The 19825-nt window shown below is 44.8% G+C and overlaps 2 protein-coding genes across 3 annotated transcripts in view; one reads left to right on the forward strand and one right to left on the reverse strand.

The window, feature by feature from the left end:
- Positions 1-570: 570 nt before the first annotated feature.
- On the reverse strand, positions 571-7929 carry cdt1 (chromatin licensing and DNA replication factor 1). 2 transcript variants are annotated; one of them, XM_072391531.1, is made up of 9 exons: positions 7198-7929; positions 5251-5567; positions 4965-5156; positions 4483-4628; positions 4219-4319; positions 3465-3653; positions 3206-3361; positions 2890-3091; positions 571-1182 (listed from the first exon to the last, which is right to left on the reverse strand). In XM_072391531.1, the coding sequence occupies exons 1-9, from the start codon at positions 7630-7632 to the stop codon at positions 1019-1021; spliced, it is 1902 nt and encodes a 633-aa protein (XP_072247632.1). In that variant the 5' UTR covers positions 7633-7929; the 3' UTR covers positions 571-1018. The 2 variants fall into 2 exon arrangements, with proteins under 2 accessions (XP_072247632.1, XP_072247631.1); XM_072391530.1 differs by having other exon boundaries at positions 4965-5159.
- Positions 7930-9070: 1141 nt separating this feature from the next.
- Positions 9071-19825, forward strand: part of piezo1 (piezo type mechanosensitive ion channel component 1 (Er blood group)) — a 162628-nt gene continuing 151873 nt past the window's right edge. The window contains exon 1 of the mRNA XM_072391535.1: positions 9071-9275. Within this exon, the coding sequence (XP_072247636.1) occupies positions 9212-9275 (64 nt within the window). The 5' untranslated portion in view covers positions 9071-9211. The remainder of the gene's footprint in view (positions 9276-19825) is intronic.

The following is a 19825-nucleotide window of genomic DNA, read 5'->3' on the forward strand; positions in this document are numbered from 1 at the left end:
TTGAAAATCTGGTCTGTTACTCTTTATATTTCAACACTGTGCACTTGGTAATGAATGAGGTATCAGAACATCACAGTGTTCAACGATCAGAAGCTGAATGAGGATTTAACTACAAACCAATGCTCAGTGTGCTCCACAGAGCTGAGGAGTGAAAGAATCTATTCAAAGTTGGAATGCGAGTTAAATATTTCAAATGATCAGACTAAAACTCAGTGTCATAAAACGTGCCAATAAAAAAAAAAAAGAAAAAAAGAAGAAAGCAAGCTAACACACTTGATTGTGAACAGCTGACCCACCTCTACTTACTGTACATGTCACACATCATATGAAAACCTTTTGAAGCAATACTTCAGTCACATTCTTACCCGTTCTGTTCTCTCATGCACACTCATTTAAACCATTTACATTAATGTCAGTGTGTTCTGTGTATTTGCTTTGTCCGCAAATTCTCAAGTAAGATGAAATCCTCAAAATCTTAAAGTGGCAACTGTCGTCGGCACAGCTTTTCTTCTTTTTCCCCACTTAAATCATGTCTGTCAGGGAAACAGCTCAGCTTCAGACACTGGAGAGTTCATTCATTGTTCTGTTTATTCACAGAATAAAGCGGCACTTTGCTTCTGATGAAATCTTGTATTTCTGAAACAGTAACAAAAATCTTCCAAATGTTCACCAGTACATCACCATTGAAAAGGGATTCCTAACCAACCAGAGGTCAGAACACCAACATTTCCTTTAAAAAAAAATAAAAATAAAATAAAGTAATTACAAACAAAGTACGGTAAAAAAACCTTTTCACAGCACAGAGAGCGGCACAACAACACCAAGCCTGTCCAATGCCGTGCCGACTCTTGAAAAAGCTGCTATCCTTCAGCTGTGCCCGTTCTCTCAGCAACAAAATCCTGCTGATGAACCAGAGAACCTCCCCCCCGCTGGCTCCTGGACAACCAGACTTTGGTGAGCTCATGCACCTACAGGGAGGAGTTCGAAGAGAAGCAACCCTGGTCGTCATCCTATCACCTCAGAACCTTTCCTCCTCTTTGAGTCGGCTGCTAAGCTTGTCCAGAACAACGCTGAGCTCCACCTTCTTGTTTAACTTGAGATAGAAGTCCTTCCGGATTGGATGAATAGTAAGCCAATCAGCAGCTACTTCTGCCAAGAGACGGATGTGTTTCTCCATTTCACCTGAGGAAAAGAACAGCAAATCAGTGCCTTTCGAAACAACTTCCTGCAACAAATACATGGGGAAAAAAAATCACTTATTCAGCCTCAATCACTGGCATAATGGTTCAAATATTAATGAGCTCTGAGACAAATGGTGCCGCTAGTTCATGGAATGCAAATCATTGAGAAAAAGCTGATTGTGTCAGGCACATCCAACTGAGGAGGCTCACATTCTGTCGTACAGGCAGCAAAAGACGTTGGCTGATATAGATGCTGCCTCATTACATCCATGCAAAACTGCCTCCTGTTTTAGGGCTGAGACTTTCATTCAGAAGACCGTAGCATGCATGGTGTTGTGGAGGTTAGCACCGTCTCCTCACAGCAAGTAGGGTTTCTTGTTCTAATCTCAGCTGGTTGGTTCTGTGTAGAGTTTACAAACAAGCGGCACCATGAGGACCAAGGAGCTCTCCGAACAGCTCAGGAACAGAGTTAGCAAAAATATCTGAAAACCTACGTGTGCATTGAATCCATCACGACAAAGTGGAAAGAATTTTGCACCAGAACAAACCTGCCAAGAGAGAGCCACAGGTAACCCTGAAGAAGCTGGAAAGCTCCTCAGGATGCCCACAGAACCACCAAAAGCTGTAATCTCCACACAGCTGGACCAGAAAAAGCCACTGCTTACAGATAAATTCACCAAACAGCATGTACGAGACTCCAAAACATACGGAAGAAGGTCCTCTGGTCAGATGACACTGAAGTTAAACTTTTGGCCATCAAGGAAAAGGTCTGACACAAAGCCAACACCACTCAAAGAACATCATGGTGGTGGCAGCATCATGCTGTGGGGAGGTTTTTAACAGCAGGGACTGCGAAACTCTCTTCCACCGATTGGAGACGGGGTTCACCTTCCAGCAGGACAATGACTCCAAGCATCCTGCTAAAGCACCACTCGGTGGTTTAAGGGGAAATGTTTACATTTGTTGAATGTTTTAGTCAAAGCCCAGACCTCAATCAGACTGAGAATCTGTGGCATGACGTAAAGACTGTTGTACACCAGCAGAACATATGGAACCTGAAGGAGCTGGAGCAGTCTTACTATGAAAAATGGACAGAAATCCCAGTGGTTGGATGTGGCGAGCTCATAGAGACTGCTGCAAGGGGCGCAGGTCTGTGTGGCCTGCATCTCTAACAGCTGAAGCTACTGCATGAGATGACAAGCTAAGCTTTGCACTGAATCATGCTCAGTGTCAGACTGTGTCAAACACGCCAAAACAAGCCGATGGATGCATCATCAGTGCTCAGCTGCAGGTACAGTACACCCGTCTTCATTTCCTTTTACTCACACTTTGGACAATTCATGCACATAAGTGTAAACCGAGCACAGCAGCCTCTCTCCACAAAGCATGTGTACTGAGGCTGCTTCAAGGTGTTCGCAATCAAAAGGAACTCCTTCTCAACGACTGATGCACAGGTGAAATTAAACAGTAGGTCATGTGACCTGCTGCAGTTTGGAATCATTTCATAGATAATGTTTTTATAACCAACATGCAGTTACATTCAAGGAAAAGCTACTGTCAGCTTTTTGGTGAGTTGCCAACGTGTAATGAGCCGGTAAGGCTTTAAAACATGAGGGAATCTGATTCTGTAAGTGTCCAAGAAAACAACGACAGTGCATCTCTCATAAATGCTCCATTCACACAGAGCTGCTGTCGTTTCTGAACCAACCTGGGCTGAGCGCAGATCTGTAGCTCGCCACCATCCTGTTACATGCCACTTCCATTATCAAAGCTGCTTTCTTCTCTGCAACAAACACATTGCGGAGGATCCTTGCCAGCTCTCCGAGCCGTGACATCATCAGCAGGCGGTCTTCTTGGGTGGGGTTTCGAGTCATGGCTGCCTGCAGCTTCTGGGCCTCTTTTGCCCGAATCTGGACAAAGACAATTGAATAAATAAATACAAGCACCCAACACAGTAATGTAGGTACTTTTAACTTTAAAAGGGCTTTGAAAGTGCTGATCCCGGCACCAGCTGCTTTACGCACCCGGTCCAACAGGGACTGGGAAACCCCCTTCAGGGAGGTTGGGAGCTGCGCTGCTAGAGCAGCTGATGTTGGAGGGACCTGCTGACATGTTGACTCTGTAATCTCTGCATCTTTGTCTTCTGTCTTTTGGGCCACAGAGACCAGAGCCCTCTCCATCTGCACACAAGAAAAAGTCCCATAAGTTCATAAGTCAAAGTGTGACATTTAGAGGTATTGTAAAAAAAGAACATTAAAGTGCCAAGAATGAGTTCAACAGCACCTTGGGTGTGATGAGTGAACGGGCCTTGTCCAGGACCTCCTGAGCTGTAACCAGCTTCTCTGTCTGAGGGACCTGAGGCAGTGAGCTGGTCTGCACAGCTGGCACCATGTCCACATTAAAGCGAGGGTGCCAGCGAGTCAGTTTGTCTTCTGGAACAGATACTGGAGGAACCAAGGAGGACAAGAAGACCTGCAGACAGAGGCGGGGTTCAAAAACAAGTTGGAACATTTCTGGAACCATTTCACATATGTGCGGCTCTTCTGAAGACATGTTCTGGAAGGACTGTGGGTGAGAACACAAATGTCTAAAACAGTTGCTGTGGACTTCTGGCAGAAGATGTCTTCTCTGCTGACCTGACTGATGTTTGTAACGGTTACCGGTATTACGGTAAAGCTTCAAATGTTTTAGTATGATAAGAGAATCACAAGCTTTCATGAAATGATTTCAATGTGTGTTTTTTGGACATTTGTACAGCAATTAAGAATACTGCCATAATATCGTTAACCGTGATAATTTGGTCACTATAATAGAGATATCAAAGTTTCCCCATTTCCCACTGACTTAAATGTACTGTGGAACTGTTCAAATATGTGCCACAATGACAATCAGATACTGATAGATAGGAAACTTCAGCTGGCGGTCAGTGCGTTTGCCCCATGGTTCTCCAGCACAGAACCCCCCGCCGTAAAGTCCAGCATTCAGATGTGAAAACATCAAACTCTAGTGTCCTTGTAAACTTAGAACAGATGCTCACCTTGTGGTGCTGTTTGACTAAAGAAATCAGATTCTGGTGGAAGATGTGTCTTCTTTCCAAGAGACGAGAGGCCGACAGTACAGGTCGGGCTTCCTTCTGGTCTGAAGGGTACACACACACACACACACAATTAAGAGAAAATCATTAGCCACCGTCAAGAGTACAGTATCTTAAGACAAACAAGGCTTACTAAAGATTAACTGATTCTAGTTGTGATGAAATCAGTCAGAGACCACTGATGGGGGTAAGTAAGTCGGTTCTTACTGGAGTGGATGATGGGCTCCACAGTGAGTTGGTAGCTGCCCCTCAGAATGCTGTTGCTGAATGTTGGGATGTTTTTCTCCCGTTTGAACACGTATGCATCAGGAAACACCGTTCTGATCTGACCCATGTGGCTCTCCTCAAATCGCCTTAAAGAGATGAAAACGAACACATCAGGCAGTTCTGACCATACACAACCTGCTTCAGCCGTGTGTTCCCTGCAGTGTGTTCCCCGCAGGGTGTTCCCTGTGTTCACTGCAGTGTGTTCCCCGACACACAGCCTCCGTCAGGACCTCCCGTCAGCTCAGAGCTATCAAATCAACTGGACCTCAGTCTTTAATTCTTATGTTTCATTGAACTGGATAATGTCCTTTGAAGCAAACGTTGCACACACACTTCTCCATAGCTGTAGCAGGAAACAACACCAGCAAATTCAACTTTGCTACATGCCAAGGCTACCAGAACCCGTCCATCATTTCACCTACTTGTGCATCATGTCCTGAACCCCCTGCTTGATCTTGGTGAAGGTGGCAGTCTCACAGCGGTTGTACAGCATGGCGATCACAGTGTCCATACTCCTGAACATCTCAGCCAGCACTCTGTACTGGTGAGGCAGCGACAGGCCGGGGGCCACGGCCTGAGCCAGAGTGTGGTACCGCTGGTATGCTGGCTGCTCACTTCTGGACAGGACAATGGGAAGCAAACAACTACATTGGCTTTGACTTAAACACTCACCATGAGTTCATGATGTTTCTGACTCGACTTGCTCACCTGTCTTGAGTGTGTGTTTCAGTTTTCTTGACCTCCTCAGCTTCCCTTTCCTCCTTCCTCCTCTGGGCTTTAGCTGCCAGCTCTTTGGCCAGTGCCACAGAGGCCCTGAGGGCCTTAACATCTGTAGAGGAAGCTGTGGTGGTGCTGGGAACAGCTGAGGTAGCATTGTTAAAACAAGGAGGAGGGGGGGGTAGAGAGGACGAAGTGGGGGATGTGGAAACTGATGCTAAGGAAGCAGGTCCGGGGATTTCCTCCACCCGTTTCTTGATCCCCTGAAGACGAGACTTGAGAGCTGCAATGTCCTCCTTGCAGAGAGCCTGTCAAACACCAGCAGAGTGTAAATCAGCATCAAAGGACGTTTTTCAGTGCGATGAGGTTAAAAGGCTAAAATAGAGAATGTGCTTACAGTCGTGGGATGTAACACCACTGCCACAAAACCTCACTGTGAACCCTGCACATGCACAGCCATACACACCATCAAGATCCCACAAAAAATGTAAAGCAACTCAGAGTCGTGCCCGACTGGAAACCAAAGTGGCCGTATCTCCGCTCCCGGGTGCTCTGGGGCAGTTTTGGGCATCACAAAGGTCAGGGCACTTCAACATGAGTCAGCGGTACATAGTTTTAAGGTTCACAAGTTTCTCTAGTGTTGCTTTAAGCATTTGTGATCAAACTGGTAACAGAGGTTTTAGAGACCTGGAGTCCACCTATAAATGAAAATGTTCTAATCAGATGGAAGAATGAAAATGTCACCTCTGAGACATCAAGCATTACGTTCACATCTCATCATAAATGAACTGTGCCCACATAACCTGGTGTGAAAAACCGGAAATCACCTTGTTGCTGGCCTGATATTTGGAATTGCACCAATGCACTGTCCTCCTCAGCATGGTCCTCTCTGAGCCACACTTATTCAACCTTACCCAGGCTCTACCAAACGTTGTACGACTCCTGCTCATGCAGACGCACACACACAAACCTGCATGGGTTATCATCTACTGATACAGACTGCTGCGTTTATGTTCACTGGATCAGCTGCAAGTGATGGTGGTTACTGGGTTCTAGGGCAGCTGTTGGAACAGACTGCAGCTGTCCTTGTCAAAACTGCACCGTTTCATTCAAGCTTTAACACATCAGCTGGAGGAAGCATCACTGAGGATAAACTCAGAACAAATCAGAAAAAAGCTGAGTTCATGGTGAAAGCGACCTCCTCCTGTCCTGCCCTCAGCAGCAATATAAATGTGACTGAACTTTTTCGTACGTCACAGTTCAAACATTTGTTCTACACTGGCTTGGATTGTGTGACGCTGGAATGATTTCTGCTGGTCGGTTTGGTATCTTTAATGTATGTTTTTTTTACATCTGTTGTGATGTTATCCATGGCAACAGGAAAGTTGTTAACATGTGATTGAGCTTTCCAAAGATAAAGTAATGCCATGAATGAGTCCCCAGGTATGAGTGGAAGAGGAGACATCTCAAATGAAGAGAAAGGATGGGGAAGTATAAACCGTCTCTTCCCTCAAATATCATGTGGAATATGAAACAAATGGCGGACAATTCTATTTTTGTTCATGCAGGCAGAGAAACACTGGAGGAAGCCTTCATTTCACTCACTCATAAAGCTCTACTTTAGGCTGTGTGACTTACTCAGGAACTTTTCGCACTCTTTGGATTCTCCTGCCCTGCCTTTGGTAGAAATCTATCATAACGGGGAGAATTATCCTTGTGTCGCCTGGTGTGCCTCTGGGACCGCTTTTCTCAACTAAAACTGAAGTTAGACTGTAATGATCCGTGTGAGCAGAACGCAGTGTGCTTCAGGTCGGATTGCTGGAAAACGCGCACACAAACAGAACCCACGCTTGGTTCAGCTCAGATCGCTTCGTGACTCTGAGCTGAACAGAAACTGAACAGAATGTATTAGTTCGCCAGCACAGAAACCCTGCTTACCTCTGGAATATCCTCCGGGAGGATAAGTTTCTTCCTGGCAGACTTCTTAGTTGTTTTCGCCGCTATGTTAGCTTTAGCGTGTGTGACCCCGTCCGCTTGCCGTCTCTTCTTGGTCGTGCAGCGGTCGACGGTGACCGAAAACACGGCTGCCCCGAGGTCAAACTCTGCATCAGCCGAGCTCCGCTTCGGTGTCCGAGGGCTGGAAGGGAACCCTTCAGCAGGTTTGCTGCCGACGCACTCCACTTCATTAAGACCCACTGCCTCGTCGATGACTCTGACAAACTCCTCGTGGACGAGGGACGAACATATGGAAGTGTCTTTGTTTACAGTGGATCTTGTCCCTGTGCTGGGAGCTCCCGCACCGCGCTGCTTGGCTGCTCCAGCGACGCCTTTCTTTCTCTGAAAGAAGAAATCCGTAACTCGACCCTGAGACATGCTGCCGCCGGACACAGAGCTGGACTACTACTACACAATCCACGGGGATCCGCAGTTTCTAAATGAGACTGGTTGGAGCTGCCGACCTTTACAGGAAGAAACAAGATTTTTCGCGCGAAATCACTTTAAGCCACGCCCCATCCGGTCTACGTCCTCAGGGAGGCGTGTGACGTGTTGGTGAAGGGATGCGTAATTAAAGTGACAGCAGGCTGGGCCTGGGTGGTGCCGTTCAATGTTTCTGATCACATTATATCTGAATAAATCCAAGTTGTTAAGCAACATGTCTTAGGTAACATCATTGTGATTCATTCGGGCTCCCGAGAGGGCACTTGACACGTGCACGCCACTGTTCTGATTAATCACAGCTATTAATCAAAATACACAACTTTTGTCAGCCTTGATTGTGTGCTGGGATACTGTGAATTGAACTCAAAGTGTTGAAAAAAACCAAAAACAAAGCGAGAGAAGGTGACTAATCATTTTTGTTTGTCACCATCAGCCACGTGTCATGATTAATAGTTCAGAGGATTAATAGTTCATTGTCTCCATGTTCATTTCTCTCCATAACTCTAAAAGTTCTTCTATCATTGTGTCTTTGGTCACCGGAACAAAGTGCTATTCTTGGTTTACATTTAATATTTTTCAGTCCAAACAAATAGCATTGATGTTATTACAGAAATGATAAAGACTGATTGATTCAAATACTTAACAATGATGGTGGAGTCCCTCTCAGTCCAATGAGTTCTTTCAACCTCTGAGTGGCCTCTCAATGCAGATCAGCTGAGAAACGTCCATGATTAACAGCAGCCTCAAGTCAAGAATCGAGATTAGTGTCATTATTCATATTTAGTCTGGAAACTGTTCCTTCTCACACACACAATATATATATATATATATATATATATATATATATATATATATATATATATATATATCTACACATACACACATTTTTTTTATTATTATTTGGACGTACGGGGGCGCTATAACATCTGTTTCGAGGTCAGGTGTGGCAGCGAATAAAGTGTGGCCCCTGCACTCTTTTTAGTTGGTTTCATAAGAAAAAACAGGTAGTAAAAGCCATGAAGCTGCGCCGGTACAGAGGCAATAATGAGGGGTAGCGGAGCAGGTGTGGCTGCAGCCGGAGCGGGTGACACCGAGGCGCTGACCGCAGCCGCCCCGCAGCAGCAGCCCCGCAGCCCCGCAGCAGCAGCCGCCCAGCGGCCGCCCAGCGGCAGCCTGCTCGGTGGAGAATAGCGCCTCTATGAACGCCCCTCTGACTGACTCGCTCGTGTGAATCACATTTTCCACCTTCAGAGGAGTGAAGTCAGGCTGGGCCCTTCCGAGGGAGGCATGCTCAGAGGTTTTGTTCGTGTCTCGCAGCTTCAGTCGCGTCACAGCTGGACTCAGAACACACGACGAACTTTGTTTGAAACTTTGTTTCGTCTTTTTGATGGGCGCAGTTGGAAAACGATCATGTTTAATCAGTCGATCTGGATGGAGTCATTAGGATAGCGATCAGAGTTTTTGTTCAAATCTCGGCTGATCTGTCATCGTTAGTTATCGGGGAGTGGGGGTCATGGATCTTCAGGTGGTGGTCTGGCTGCTGTACTGCTTCGTGCTGCCATCCGTCCTGTTAACAGGTAGGCCAACTGTTTCACGGGGGGGGGGGCTTTGTGCTGTCGGGGAGCTCGGTGTAGCAGGGGGATAACTGCTGGAACACAAGTTTTCTCTCCCAGCTCAGCCACAAGTCCACGCCACGAGCACTCCCCACGGGGAAAATCTAAAGTCAGCCCTGTTTGTCACTTTGTGGCCCACGTGACGAAACGAAGTGAAGAAATGTGGACATGAGCGCGTGCTGGCTGCTGGGCAGAGGTGGGCCCAGGTTGCTTGTGATGGCTCCTCAGGTGCGCTGTGAGCGGACACGAGCTTATCAGATCAGATAAGGACACCAGAGCCGTGTTTTAGGTGTGTGTGTGCGCGCGCTCCAGAACAGAGCTGGCACCTCTGCTGTCAGAGGAAGGGTTAAACCTTCCGCTGTGCTCATCTTGTTTCAGCTTGTCAGGAGAAAGTTCAGTCCCAGCAGAGACGAGCCTACAACTCTTAGATCATCACCGGGGACGTTTTCTGCGGTTCGCCATGTTTCTTCCACTTATTCTTTGGTTTCCGTCATCACTTTCGGGGTGACTTCCTCCGCAGCTTTTGCACAGAATGTTTTTGGTGAAACCTTGGGCTGAGAGTGCTGCAGCTTTTGTTAGGAACGTATAACCCGAGCACAGAGTTGAGTATACTTTACAGTAGAAACAGTCAAAGTCTGAATGAGGCACGAGGACATGGATTTAGCTTTCTCAGCTGGTAGTTTGGGATCTTTTACCGTTTTTCTGACATCACAGAATGTTCAGGTTAGAGTTTAATAATGTCATGACTCTGAATTTTTAGCCACTTTCTCACATGCTCACACTTTCCTCTCAACATACACAATTTACACATGAACACATTCGCTTTGGGGGTCTTTCAGCCAGTGGGACTCCAATGCATCTGATTATATGACAGCTCTGAATTTTCTCCAAATTAGGAGGTGAGAGTCTCCTTAACCTGCTATAAAATGAGATAAATGGAAGTTTGGTTTGTTTGTCTCATTCCAAAGCCCATGTAAACATGTTAGTCCAACCCAAATCCAGTTTGTCAGTCTGGACCAGAACCCCCAGATGACCCAGCTCCTTCATGGAAACACTCAGCTGGACGCAGATGGTCCCAGCTGCTCTGTTCAGGCTCCAAACTGCCATCTTTCTGCGTCTTTTAGTAAAAACAATTTATTCCCCATAAAGCTGCTCTCATTCACAGATTTTTCTGTTTCTTTTGTGAGAAACTGGGACTAAAATCAGCCCGTTAAGAGAGTGTCAGCTCACTTATTCTGACCATCTGACGGCGTCTGAGCAGTGAATTCAGCTGCCGTCCCCATAGGTCTTGTACAATCTTACACATTGAGTCATCTTTGATTGGAACTTTGCAAACAGGAGCATTAAGGGTGGGGGGGTGGGGGGGGCTCTGTGGATTTCTGGATTTAAATGACCAAATCACTTAAAGGACCAGCAGATTTGTACAGCAGAAGCCCCCTGATACTGACAGGAAGTTACCACAGTCCTCATCAAAATACAAGACTCCAGATAAGCAAATGAGCTGGACACGAGCTCTGACATGTGATGGCTCTGAATGAAAGAAAGGATCTCTGAGCCTTACACCTGTAGCTTAGCTGTTTAATGCTAGATTATCAATGAGAGAGCTCTTTTTAAACTCCCATTTAAGCAGTAGCTGCGTTGGAAGCCCTCAAAATTATAGCTAGTGTGTTTGAGCACAGAGTTCCATCTTTATGATGCATGAAAGGACAGTGACTGATAGCAAGCAGTAACTGAAGTAACCCACAGAAACACGAGCCTGAGCTCCAGCACTCCAGCACTGTGTCCTCGCTGCACGTTGCCACTGTGTACTGTTGGAGATGATTCTTAAAGGTTTCTTTCTCTTGGACCTGTTTGCTCTTATGTAGTGCACGGACATGTCTAAATCTGTTACTACAAAAAGGAAATGAGATGACTTGGAGTGGGCTGACATGTTGTGCAGAAGTGCTGCCGAGCACTGGAAAACAGATGCTGCCGTTAAAGGGAAGCTGAGGACGGCTGGTTGTGGTTCATCAAAGGTTAAGTTGAAGGAAATGTTTTCTGCATGATTTGTGAACACGACTGGAAGAGAGGATTATTACTGGAGTTTGAATCAAACTTTTTCCTCTAAGTTAAAGATGAAAAGAGTGAAGGAAGATATTGGTCAATTGCACTGTTGCTGAACATTGATGTTTCCTGTGGTGGTGAGAGCTGACACGCCCAGCAGCAACATGGGAGAAGTTGTGGAAAATGTTGAGCTTTTCTTTTCACTTCCTGTGTATATGACACACAGTGCAGTGTGGCTCAGCATGGAAGCCGCTTCATCGTGCCAACGTGTTTTTTCAGTTGTTCATGGAATAACTTCTGTGTTTACTGCGTCATCACTGAAAGAAATTCTCTTGACAATAAAAGCTGTTCCTCAAAGTGAGCTACAGAAATGTGGCAACAGATATCACTGGCCACAGAAGTGTTCCCAGCCATGTGTCTGTGAAGAGCTGCATCTGCTCCACTGGACCACCGGGTGGTCTGGAACTGAATAAAACAGAAATGAGGCCTGTTTTAGTCCCCTTTGATTTGTCTGGTTGATAACCAGATTGCTCTTATTTGATATCTGACCTGTTTGGCTTAAGTTGTGTTAAGCCCAAAGACAGCTGACCCTAACCCTAACCCGCAGGAAACTCACACAAACTCACACCATTGTATTGGAGGGGAAATATTTGGTCACGGTTATGAAATGTTCCACATTTGATCAGGTTGTGTGTGTGAGACAGACGTCTCCTGACTGAATGTTACCTGTTACAGCTTTCAGGTTGGTTTTCTTTTACCTGCTCATGTCATTCTGTTGAGTCACATCGAGTAAAGTTGCCAACATGTTGTCACACACACACACTCATGTTTCCATCCCGTCAGAGACATTGTCTGAACTTCCTGGAGACAAACAACTACTTACCCAACCCGACTCACCCTGTCTTCATCCTAAAGTGTGACGGCTGCAGAGAGGATGGTCCCCAAAATGTAACTGTACACATTACTGCTCGAATGTTTGAACACACACGCACACACACACTCCAAAACACACACACACACACTGCCAAAACACACACAACCCCCCCACACACACACACACACACACACCTTCACAGATTCTGAGGCTACGCGGCTGGAAGTTGGTCTGCACCGTGCACACCGCTCCGTGTACATGAACCTAGTTGTTCTGTTCTGTTTTCATCCAGCAGATGAAGGTGAAATCGATCCAATACGACCAGTTTAAGAGATACTTTAACTGTCTGTAAGCAAATCCGACGAGCTGCTCAGAATCACTCGCTACTTCTCACTCAGTGGGTCCACATGATGAGATTAACTGGATTATAGCTATAGTAGGGTTCTGCTCCTTATCTGAGGTTAATTATCCTCGGATACATGGCGGTGAATGAATGGAATCACTGGCACAAAGCATGTCATACCCCAGTACGATAGGTGGCGCTGTCCCCATTTCAGCTATCGCTAATAGAGCCACTTCCTGTTGACGTCTTCACCACCACCAACAACAACAAACTCAGGCATTCAGAAAGATGGCGAACGCAGAGTGAGATGAAGCTGCGTCCCTCTACATCTGTGATGAGCTGGTTATGGCACAGACGATGCACAACGGCGCATTCTCCATCATGTTGTTTGTTTCTTTCTGACGGCGGCGACAACAACAGTAATATCGTCTCCTTCCACTTCTGGGTGACGAGCGAGGGAAAAAATCTGGAGCATGCGCAGAACGCTCGATCCGATCCACTGTCGTCTACGTGCACGTTCAGTGGGCATTTGGATCGAGTTATCCCGGGGTCTTAATTCGATCGCAAGTAACCCGATCCGATTCGATTTCTTGTCAGATTAAGGTGTCTACATGAACTGAATAACTCAGTCTTATTGTAATTTAGCCATTAATCCGATCCGATGGCACGGATGTAACCGCACTGAGTGCTGGCAGCTTCACAGCTAAATATATCATAATGCGTTTATTTAAAAAAAGCTGTGCCTGACATCTCACTGATAGGGATGGGAATTGATAAGATTTCATAGATACCAATGCCTCTTATCAAGTCATCAGTTCCGTTATCAATTCTTGGCCCAAATTTCTACGAGGAAACAAGTATACATCACAGATTTTTACCATCTGAAATCCACAACAGAGTAAACTTTTGTTAAAGTGTCTTTACTGGCTCCTGACAGTGAATCCAACAGTAAACTAATGAGAATGTCAAAAAGCAACTTGACAGTTCTAAATCATCTTACCTCCCCATCTCAGAAGACTGCTTTTTAAAATATCTTTAAAATATAGTTTATACCAGACTATAAAAGTAACCTGACCCAACTGAAATGTGCATCTGCTACTTTTCAGACGGGTGCAAGCCTTTTTAAATTTGTGACAGAAGGGTGATGTTCATTCACCCGTTCATCATCCTGCCTGTGCAGCAGATGTGAAGGGAGCCGTCAGCAGCCTGAGAGCTAATGTTAGCTGTACCGTCAGCTTCTTGGTCAACATCTAAAAAGGAGTGGGAAGCAATGTAGAGGTCGGCAGGAAGGAGTTGAAAGCAGAACACACACATCAGTAAATGCTCCCCACGTTCAACTGCTGCATTCACACATCCTTTCACTCAACAATCTTACAGAGGAATTACTTAAAAGCTGGCTGGCATGAAAGAGTCTGCAACAAGCGTGGAGCCAATGTCACAGACACTGTGTTCACACATGCTGCTCCTCCAGAATGTTCCGGTGGTGTGACTGAAAAAAAGAATAGGTCTGAAAAAGAGGAAGAAAATGAATGAGGAAATATATGGATTATATAAGGATAATTAATGAATTAATAAGTGTGGAAATAAAAATATTTATTTATTTATTTAGAAAGGGATATGAAAACAAATGTGGAAATATGTTTTATCTTTATTTAATTAGAAATAGGTTAATTTAGGTACACTTTTCAACATTGCATGTACTGTATGAGACTGCTTCCATAAGCAAACTGTGCGGCACCAGAGGAAAAACCACAGCTTGACTGCAGCAGCATCGCTGGGATCAACAGAATTTAAAGACTTCAGTCAATTCGAGCTGTCCCACTGGTCACTTTCAAGGGAAAGTTTGAAGTAGTTTAGCTGCAGTACGGAGGTCAGAGTTCTCTGTTTGGAGAAGGAAAGCTAACAGCTGCTGAGAGCAGGGTCAAAAGAAGAGCCAGATTTCACCATCTAAAACATTTTGTAGCAGTTCAGAGAATGCTACATGTTTTTAAATTTTTTTTACAGCATGTCACTGTTGCAACTGCGTACGCTGCGTTTCTTGTTTCTGGTCAGCCGAGGGTGCCAGGAGTTGTATCAGACTGGGTAGATATCTTCCTCATGGTCTCTCCATCTCTCCATCATCTCTTATCAGGAGTTCTTCTGGCTCCTACGGATGTCCCCTTTTCTCCCCAGAAAACCCTCTTGCCATCTTTGCTTTTGTGGTCACTCATTTTTACTGTTTTGGGATAAGACTGGAAGAGCTTGGAGTCCCAGAATTTATCGATATAAAGAAACACTTGCAGCCTCTGTCCCAGTCTGAGCTGCTGTTATATTTCTAAGTGAGTAACTGCATGGTCTGAGACCAAAAAAAGAAAGTTGAATCCTTATGTTTGTATTTATGATCTCAACATGGTTGTTTAAGGGATGAAAAGCTCCTCACTGTGTCAGTTTGGGTTAAATAACTTGAAGCTGAAATACCTTCACTGCAGTGATTTCCAATGGGAGGTTCTCACCTATTTGCTTAGTTAAATCCAGGTGGTGAGCAAATTACTGTTTATTAAAGACTTTTTTTCCTTAGATTTTTCCCCTATCTAGCAATATTAATATATCAGTAACAGAAAAGCAATGAGTGTACTTTTGTTGTTGTTTCAGTCAATTTAGTTTGAAGATTACTAACGTCATTGTTTTCTTGGTACATATGATACCCAAACTATGCTCTTTGAGCCAAAGCTGAGCCACTTCCCATATAGCAAACATTAGGATATGTTGTCTTTTGTTTAGTTCAGTTTGGTGGTGAACTCCAGCACCACAGGTCTGTCAGCTGTTTCCTTTCAGAATTCTCATACAGAGGTGCATTATGTATAAAACGGAGGGAGTCTCTCCCATTGAAAAGTTGTGGAGTGGTATTTTAGAAAGCCTTCATGCTTCATACTTTAGAAAGCCTTTCTCATGAGAGAATTTTGCCAGTCCATCAATAAAGTTTATCTGATCTTAAATACAGTCCTAATCCAGGAGGGGGGAAGTATTAGAAACAGTATTTATTAAGGTAAAACTGAATGCTCACCTAGAAAAGCGTGTGCTTTGGGTTATCGGGAAAGTCAAACAGAGCTGGTGCCTGTTAGGTCATGGCATCAGTTTGTCTTCAGGTTTGTTCATTCGACACATTGTAAAAGTGTTGCTTGTTTTGGAGAAATGTTAGGAGGCTGCGCGGTGGTGTGGTGGTTAGCACCGTCACCTCACAGCAGGAGGGTTCCAGGTTTGATCCCTGCCTGGGGCCTTTCTGTGTGGAGTTTGCATGTTCTCCTCGTGTATGCGTGGGTTCTCTCCGGGTACTCCGGCTTCCTCCCACCATCCAAAAACATGCATGTCAGGTTAATTGGTGACTCCAAATTGTCTGTAGGAGTGAGTGTGAGTGTGCATGGTTGTTTGTCTCGTTTGTCTCTATGTGGCCCTGTGATGGACTGGCGACCTGTCCAGGGTGTACCCCGCCTTTCGCCCGATGACTGCTGGGATAGGCTCCAGCCCACCCGCTACCCGATTAACGGACTGTCGGTATAGAAAATGGATGGATGTTAATGTTAGGTGTTTGTTAGGTCTGGGCGATAAAACAATAACGATTGCTATCGAGGAATAACTTTTCCCTCGATAGAGATATGAAACATGGTCGATACGCTTTAGATAGATTACATTCGTCCATCTTTTGACAGACAATACGAATAGCCAATGATAACGAGTTACGCAGCACTGAACCAATCACGTGGCTAGAATAGAACCATGCCAGTACCCAGTGATGGACAGTAACGTGTTAAGCGTAGTTTCTACTTCTCTGTTATTTCCTAACTATCCTAACTACACGTCGTGTTGACGCGGACCATAAGGGCTGTGATTGGTCCACTAAAACGTCATTTCCGGCAGTTGCTTTTTCCTGTCTTAATGGCTGTACACGGCGAAGAAACTCGTCAAATCGGCCCGTTGACATACCAAAGTATCGAAAGTACATTTGTTCATCCAGGTTCTCAGTGGGTGAACCAGTTTTGTAAATTCACCCGTTCAGCCTCGACCGGTCACACAGACCACCTCCGCAAACGTCTTCTCCGTCGCTTGCGCTTCAACATTTGCAATATAAGCGTTTGTTCTTCATATTGATGAGCTCCAGCTGCAAATACAGCTGCTCCACCTCAGTTGCCATTGTTTACTGTTGTTAACTGAGACCGGAAGAAAAAGCAAGGATTCGGCTATAACCCCTGAAACCACACAAACATACAGCCACACCTCCCCTACCGGCATGGTGAACTGCAGAGCAACGCGTTCCCTCAATGCAGAACTTCGAATGCTCAATGACGACTTCACGTCGACAGTTAGAAGTAATCTGATTACTTTTTTTCAAGTAACGAGTAAAGTAATGGATTACAATTGCAAAAACGGTAATTAGATTACTGTTACTTTCCCGCAAGCAGGCTGCGTTACTAAACCGTGATTTTGTTTGTGAGAGGGTCTCGTGACAATCACGTATGAGCGGTGCGGCGTCGGTGCGTGTGCAGATCAACAAGAGATAAGATGGAGTGCGGGACAGAGCAGGACCGTGCAGCGTTTAATGCTTGGAAGCACCGACTTTACTTTGAGTTTGACTCGGTAAAAAGTGACAAAAACATTAATGTCCGCTGTACACTCTGTGTGAGAAGAAAATTTTTCTCTACAATGAAAAATTCCACCTCAAATCTGAGCATACACCGAGCAAGCCGGCACAGGAATGTGAAACTCATTGAGAAACCCCCGGATCCCCCCCCTGACATGACCAGTGCTACTACCACAGTCAATACCATCGGGCAAACCTCCGACCCCCATGCTGCCTCAGTCCTGGCCTGAAAAGCTTGAGAGAAAGGCCTTCAATCAATCCATCGACCGACCAATCAATCAATCAAAGTACTTTATTAATCCCGCAAACGTTCTTCTGATGCAGCAGCAAACAGTAAGCACACATAAACCAAGTTATACTATAGGCAAGAAAAATAGAGAATAAGACGTAGTTTAAATATATGTATTCACAGAATAAATATGAATTAGAATAATTCTGATTATGAAACTGTAATGCGATATGATTGGTGCAAACCAATATTAAACTGTGCTTACAAACTGTTTCATCTGTGGCCCAAAGGAGAGCTGTTGAAAAGTCTGATGGTGAACAGTTAGAGAGACTTCTTGAACTGTTCTTTGTGGCAGCTGAGCTGAATCAGTCTGTTGGAGAATGAGCTCTGCTGTCCCTGCAGTGTTTAATGGGGGGAAGGATTGTCCATGATGGAGAGCAGCTTGTTCAGTGTTCTCCTGCTCATCACTGACTCGAACGTCTCCAGTTTCAGTCCAATAGCTGTGCCAGCCTTTCGTATGAGTTTGTTGATCCTGCTGGCGTCCCTGGCACTGATGCTGCTCCCCAGCAGACTGCAGCAAAGTAGATGCCATCACAGACTGGTGGAAGATCTCCCGCATCTTGCTGCACACATTGAAGGATCTGAGCTTCTGCAGGAAATACAGTCTGCTCCTCCCCTTCTTGTACACAGCGTTGGTGTTGGTAGTCCAGTCCAGTCTGTTGTTAAAGTGTACACCTAAATATCTGTAGTCCTCAGCAACTCCAGCCTCCTCGCTTGGTCATGGCTCTTGTCCTCCTGAAGTCGACCACCATCTCCTTGGTCCACAAAGTTGTCCACCAACGGCCTGTACTCCGACTCCTGCCCATCCTTGATACACAAGACGACTGCAGAGTCATCAGAGAACTTCTGCAGGTGGCACGATTCAGAGTGGTCCTGCAAATCAGGGGTGTACAGGGTGAACAGGAATGGAGACAGAACGGTCCCCTGTGGAGCTCCTGTGTTACTGAACACTGACGAACAAACTTGACCTTGACTTCAGTACCTGCGTATTGGTGTCACTTGTTTGTGGTTGTATTTTGGATTCAGTCTTGTTTTTGTGTGCCATGTCTTAGGATGTCTACGCTGAGGCGTCTTCTGTTTGTGAGCCACTCCCTCCAGCCTTTTTATTTTGGTTTGTGAAATTAAGAAATATGTATTTTTTTCTAATTATTAAAAGCATTTTTATAAATAAACATTTAATTAAAATTCAAATAGAAAATTATCTATGATATAAAGCAACAAAAGTCACAGCACTGCAGTATCTGATGACTTCATCTGAAATGTGTCTTATTCAGATACTTCTCTCGCAGTCCTAGTGGTTGTGTGTGTGTGTATGCTTACATGGTTTTTCTATATTCATATGGTCCTAAAACAAGGAACCCACTTTACTTGTGGTGTTCATTGTGTTTCATGTGGACCGAATGGTGAGCTTCACATGTTTAAAGGATTTTTTGAGGGTCAGACCTTGGTTTTATGGTTAGGGTTGGTTTTAGGTTATGGCTGGAGTAAGAGTTAGGGGTAAGAATTCAGCTGTGATGGTTAGGATACAGGAATGCATTGTGCCTTTGGTAAATCCCCACAATGATAGAAAAAAAAGTTTGTGTGTGTGTGAGTGTACACAGAAAAAGAAACAAGGGGAATACATGTGGGTCTCTGCAGAAAAACATACTATTATATGCTTCTATTGGCTCATAAGACATGGCTGAAGGGCTATGGACTGTTTTTAAAGGAATATTCTCTTTAGTATGCCCTTGAATTCAAGATATGAGCTTTAGTTAGAGTTAGTAGAGTAGAATTAGTAATTAGAGTTCCAGTTGAGCTTGCACATAATAATATCTGTATAATGATCCCAATCAAAAAGAAAAAAAGTGTAATTATTTAGTCAGAATCTGGGTTTGTTTCAGATCTGTGTTTGTCATAACAATAAAAAACTGACCATGTTTAAGAAAGTTGTGATGTGAAAGTTGATAAGCTGATGCCATTCCACCCGAGTTCATGACTCAGTGAGAAATACTCAGAGTGTGTGTGAGCTGTGGTGAGGGTGTGTAGCACAGAGCAGGAGATCTGATGATCAGTTTTTAACTACTCACTCACTGAACTTTCTAATGATTTTCTCTACATATTTTTTACTTTGCAGTGGTAAGCCAGATTTTCCAAATGACTTAGTTTTAATGGTAGAGCTCTACCAAAGCTTGTTTTTGCCAAAATGTCCAAAAGATTTCACACCTGGAGATTTCAGAGGCAGGACAGCAACTTCTCCAAAGTTCAGACAAGCCTGTCTGCCATAGAGGACTAACTCATGGAATATCTGATAACCAGAGTGGACATTTTAGACATGTAGAGTAGATTTTAAACACATGTACACCAAGTA

Source organism: Leuresthes tenuis, unplaced genomic scaffold (genome assembly GCF_036924035.1).
Source record: "Leuresthes tenuis unplaced genomic scaffold, fLeuTen1.0.hap1 SCAF_8, whole genome shotgun sequence".
In the NCBI taxonomy this organism is placed as follows: domain Eukaryota; kingdom Metazoa; phylum Chordata; class Actinopteri; order Atheriniformes; family Atherinopsidae; genus Leuresthes; species Leuresthes tenuis.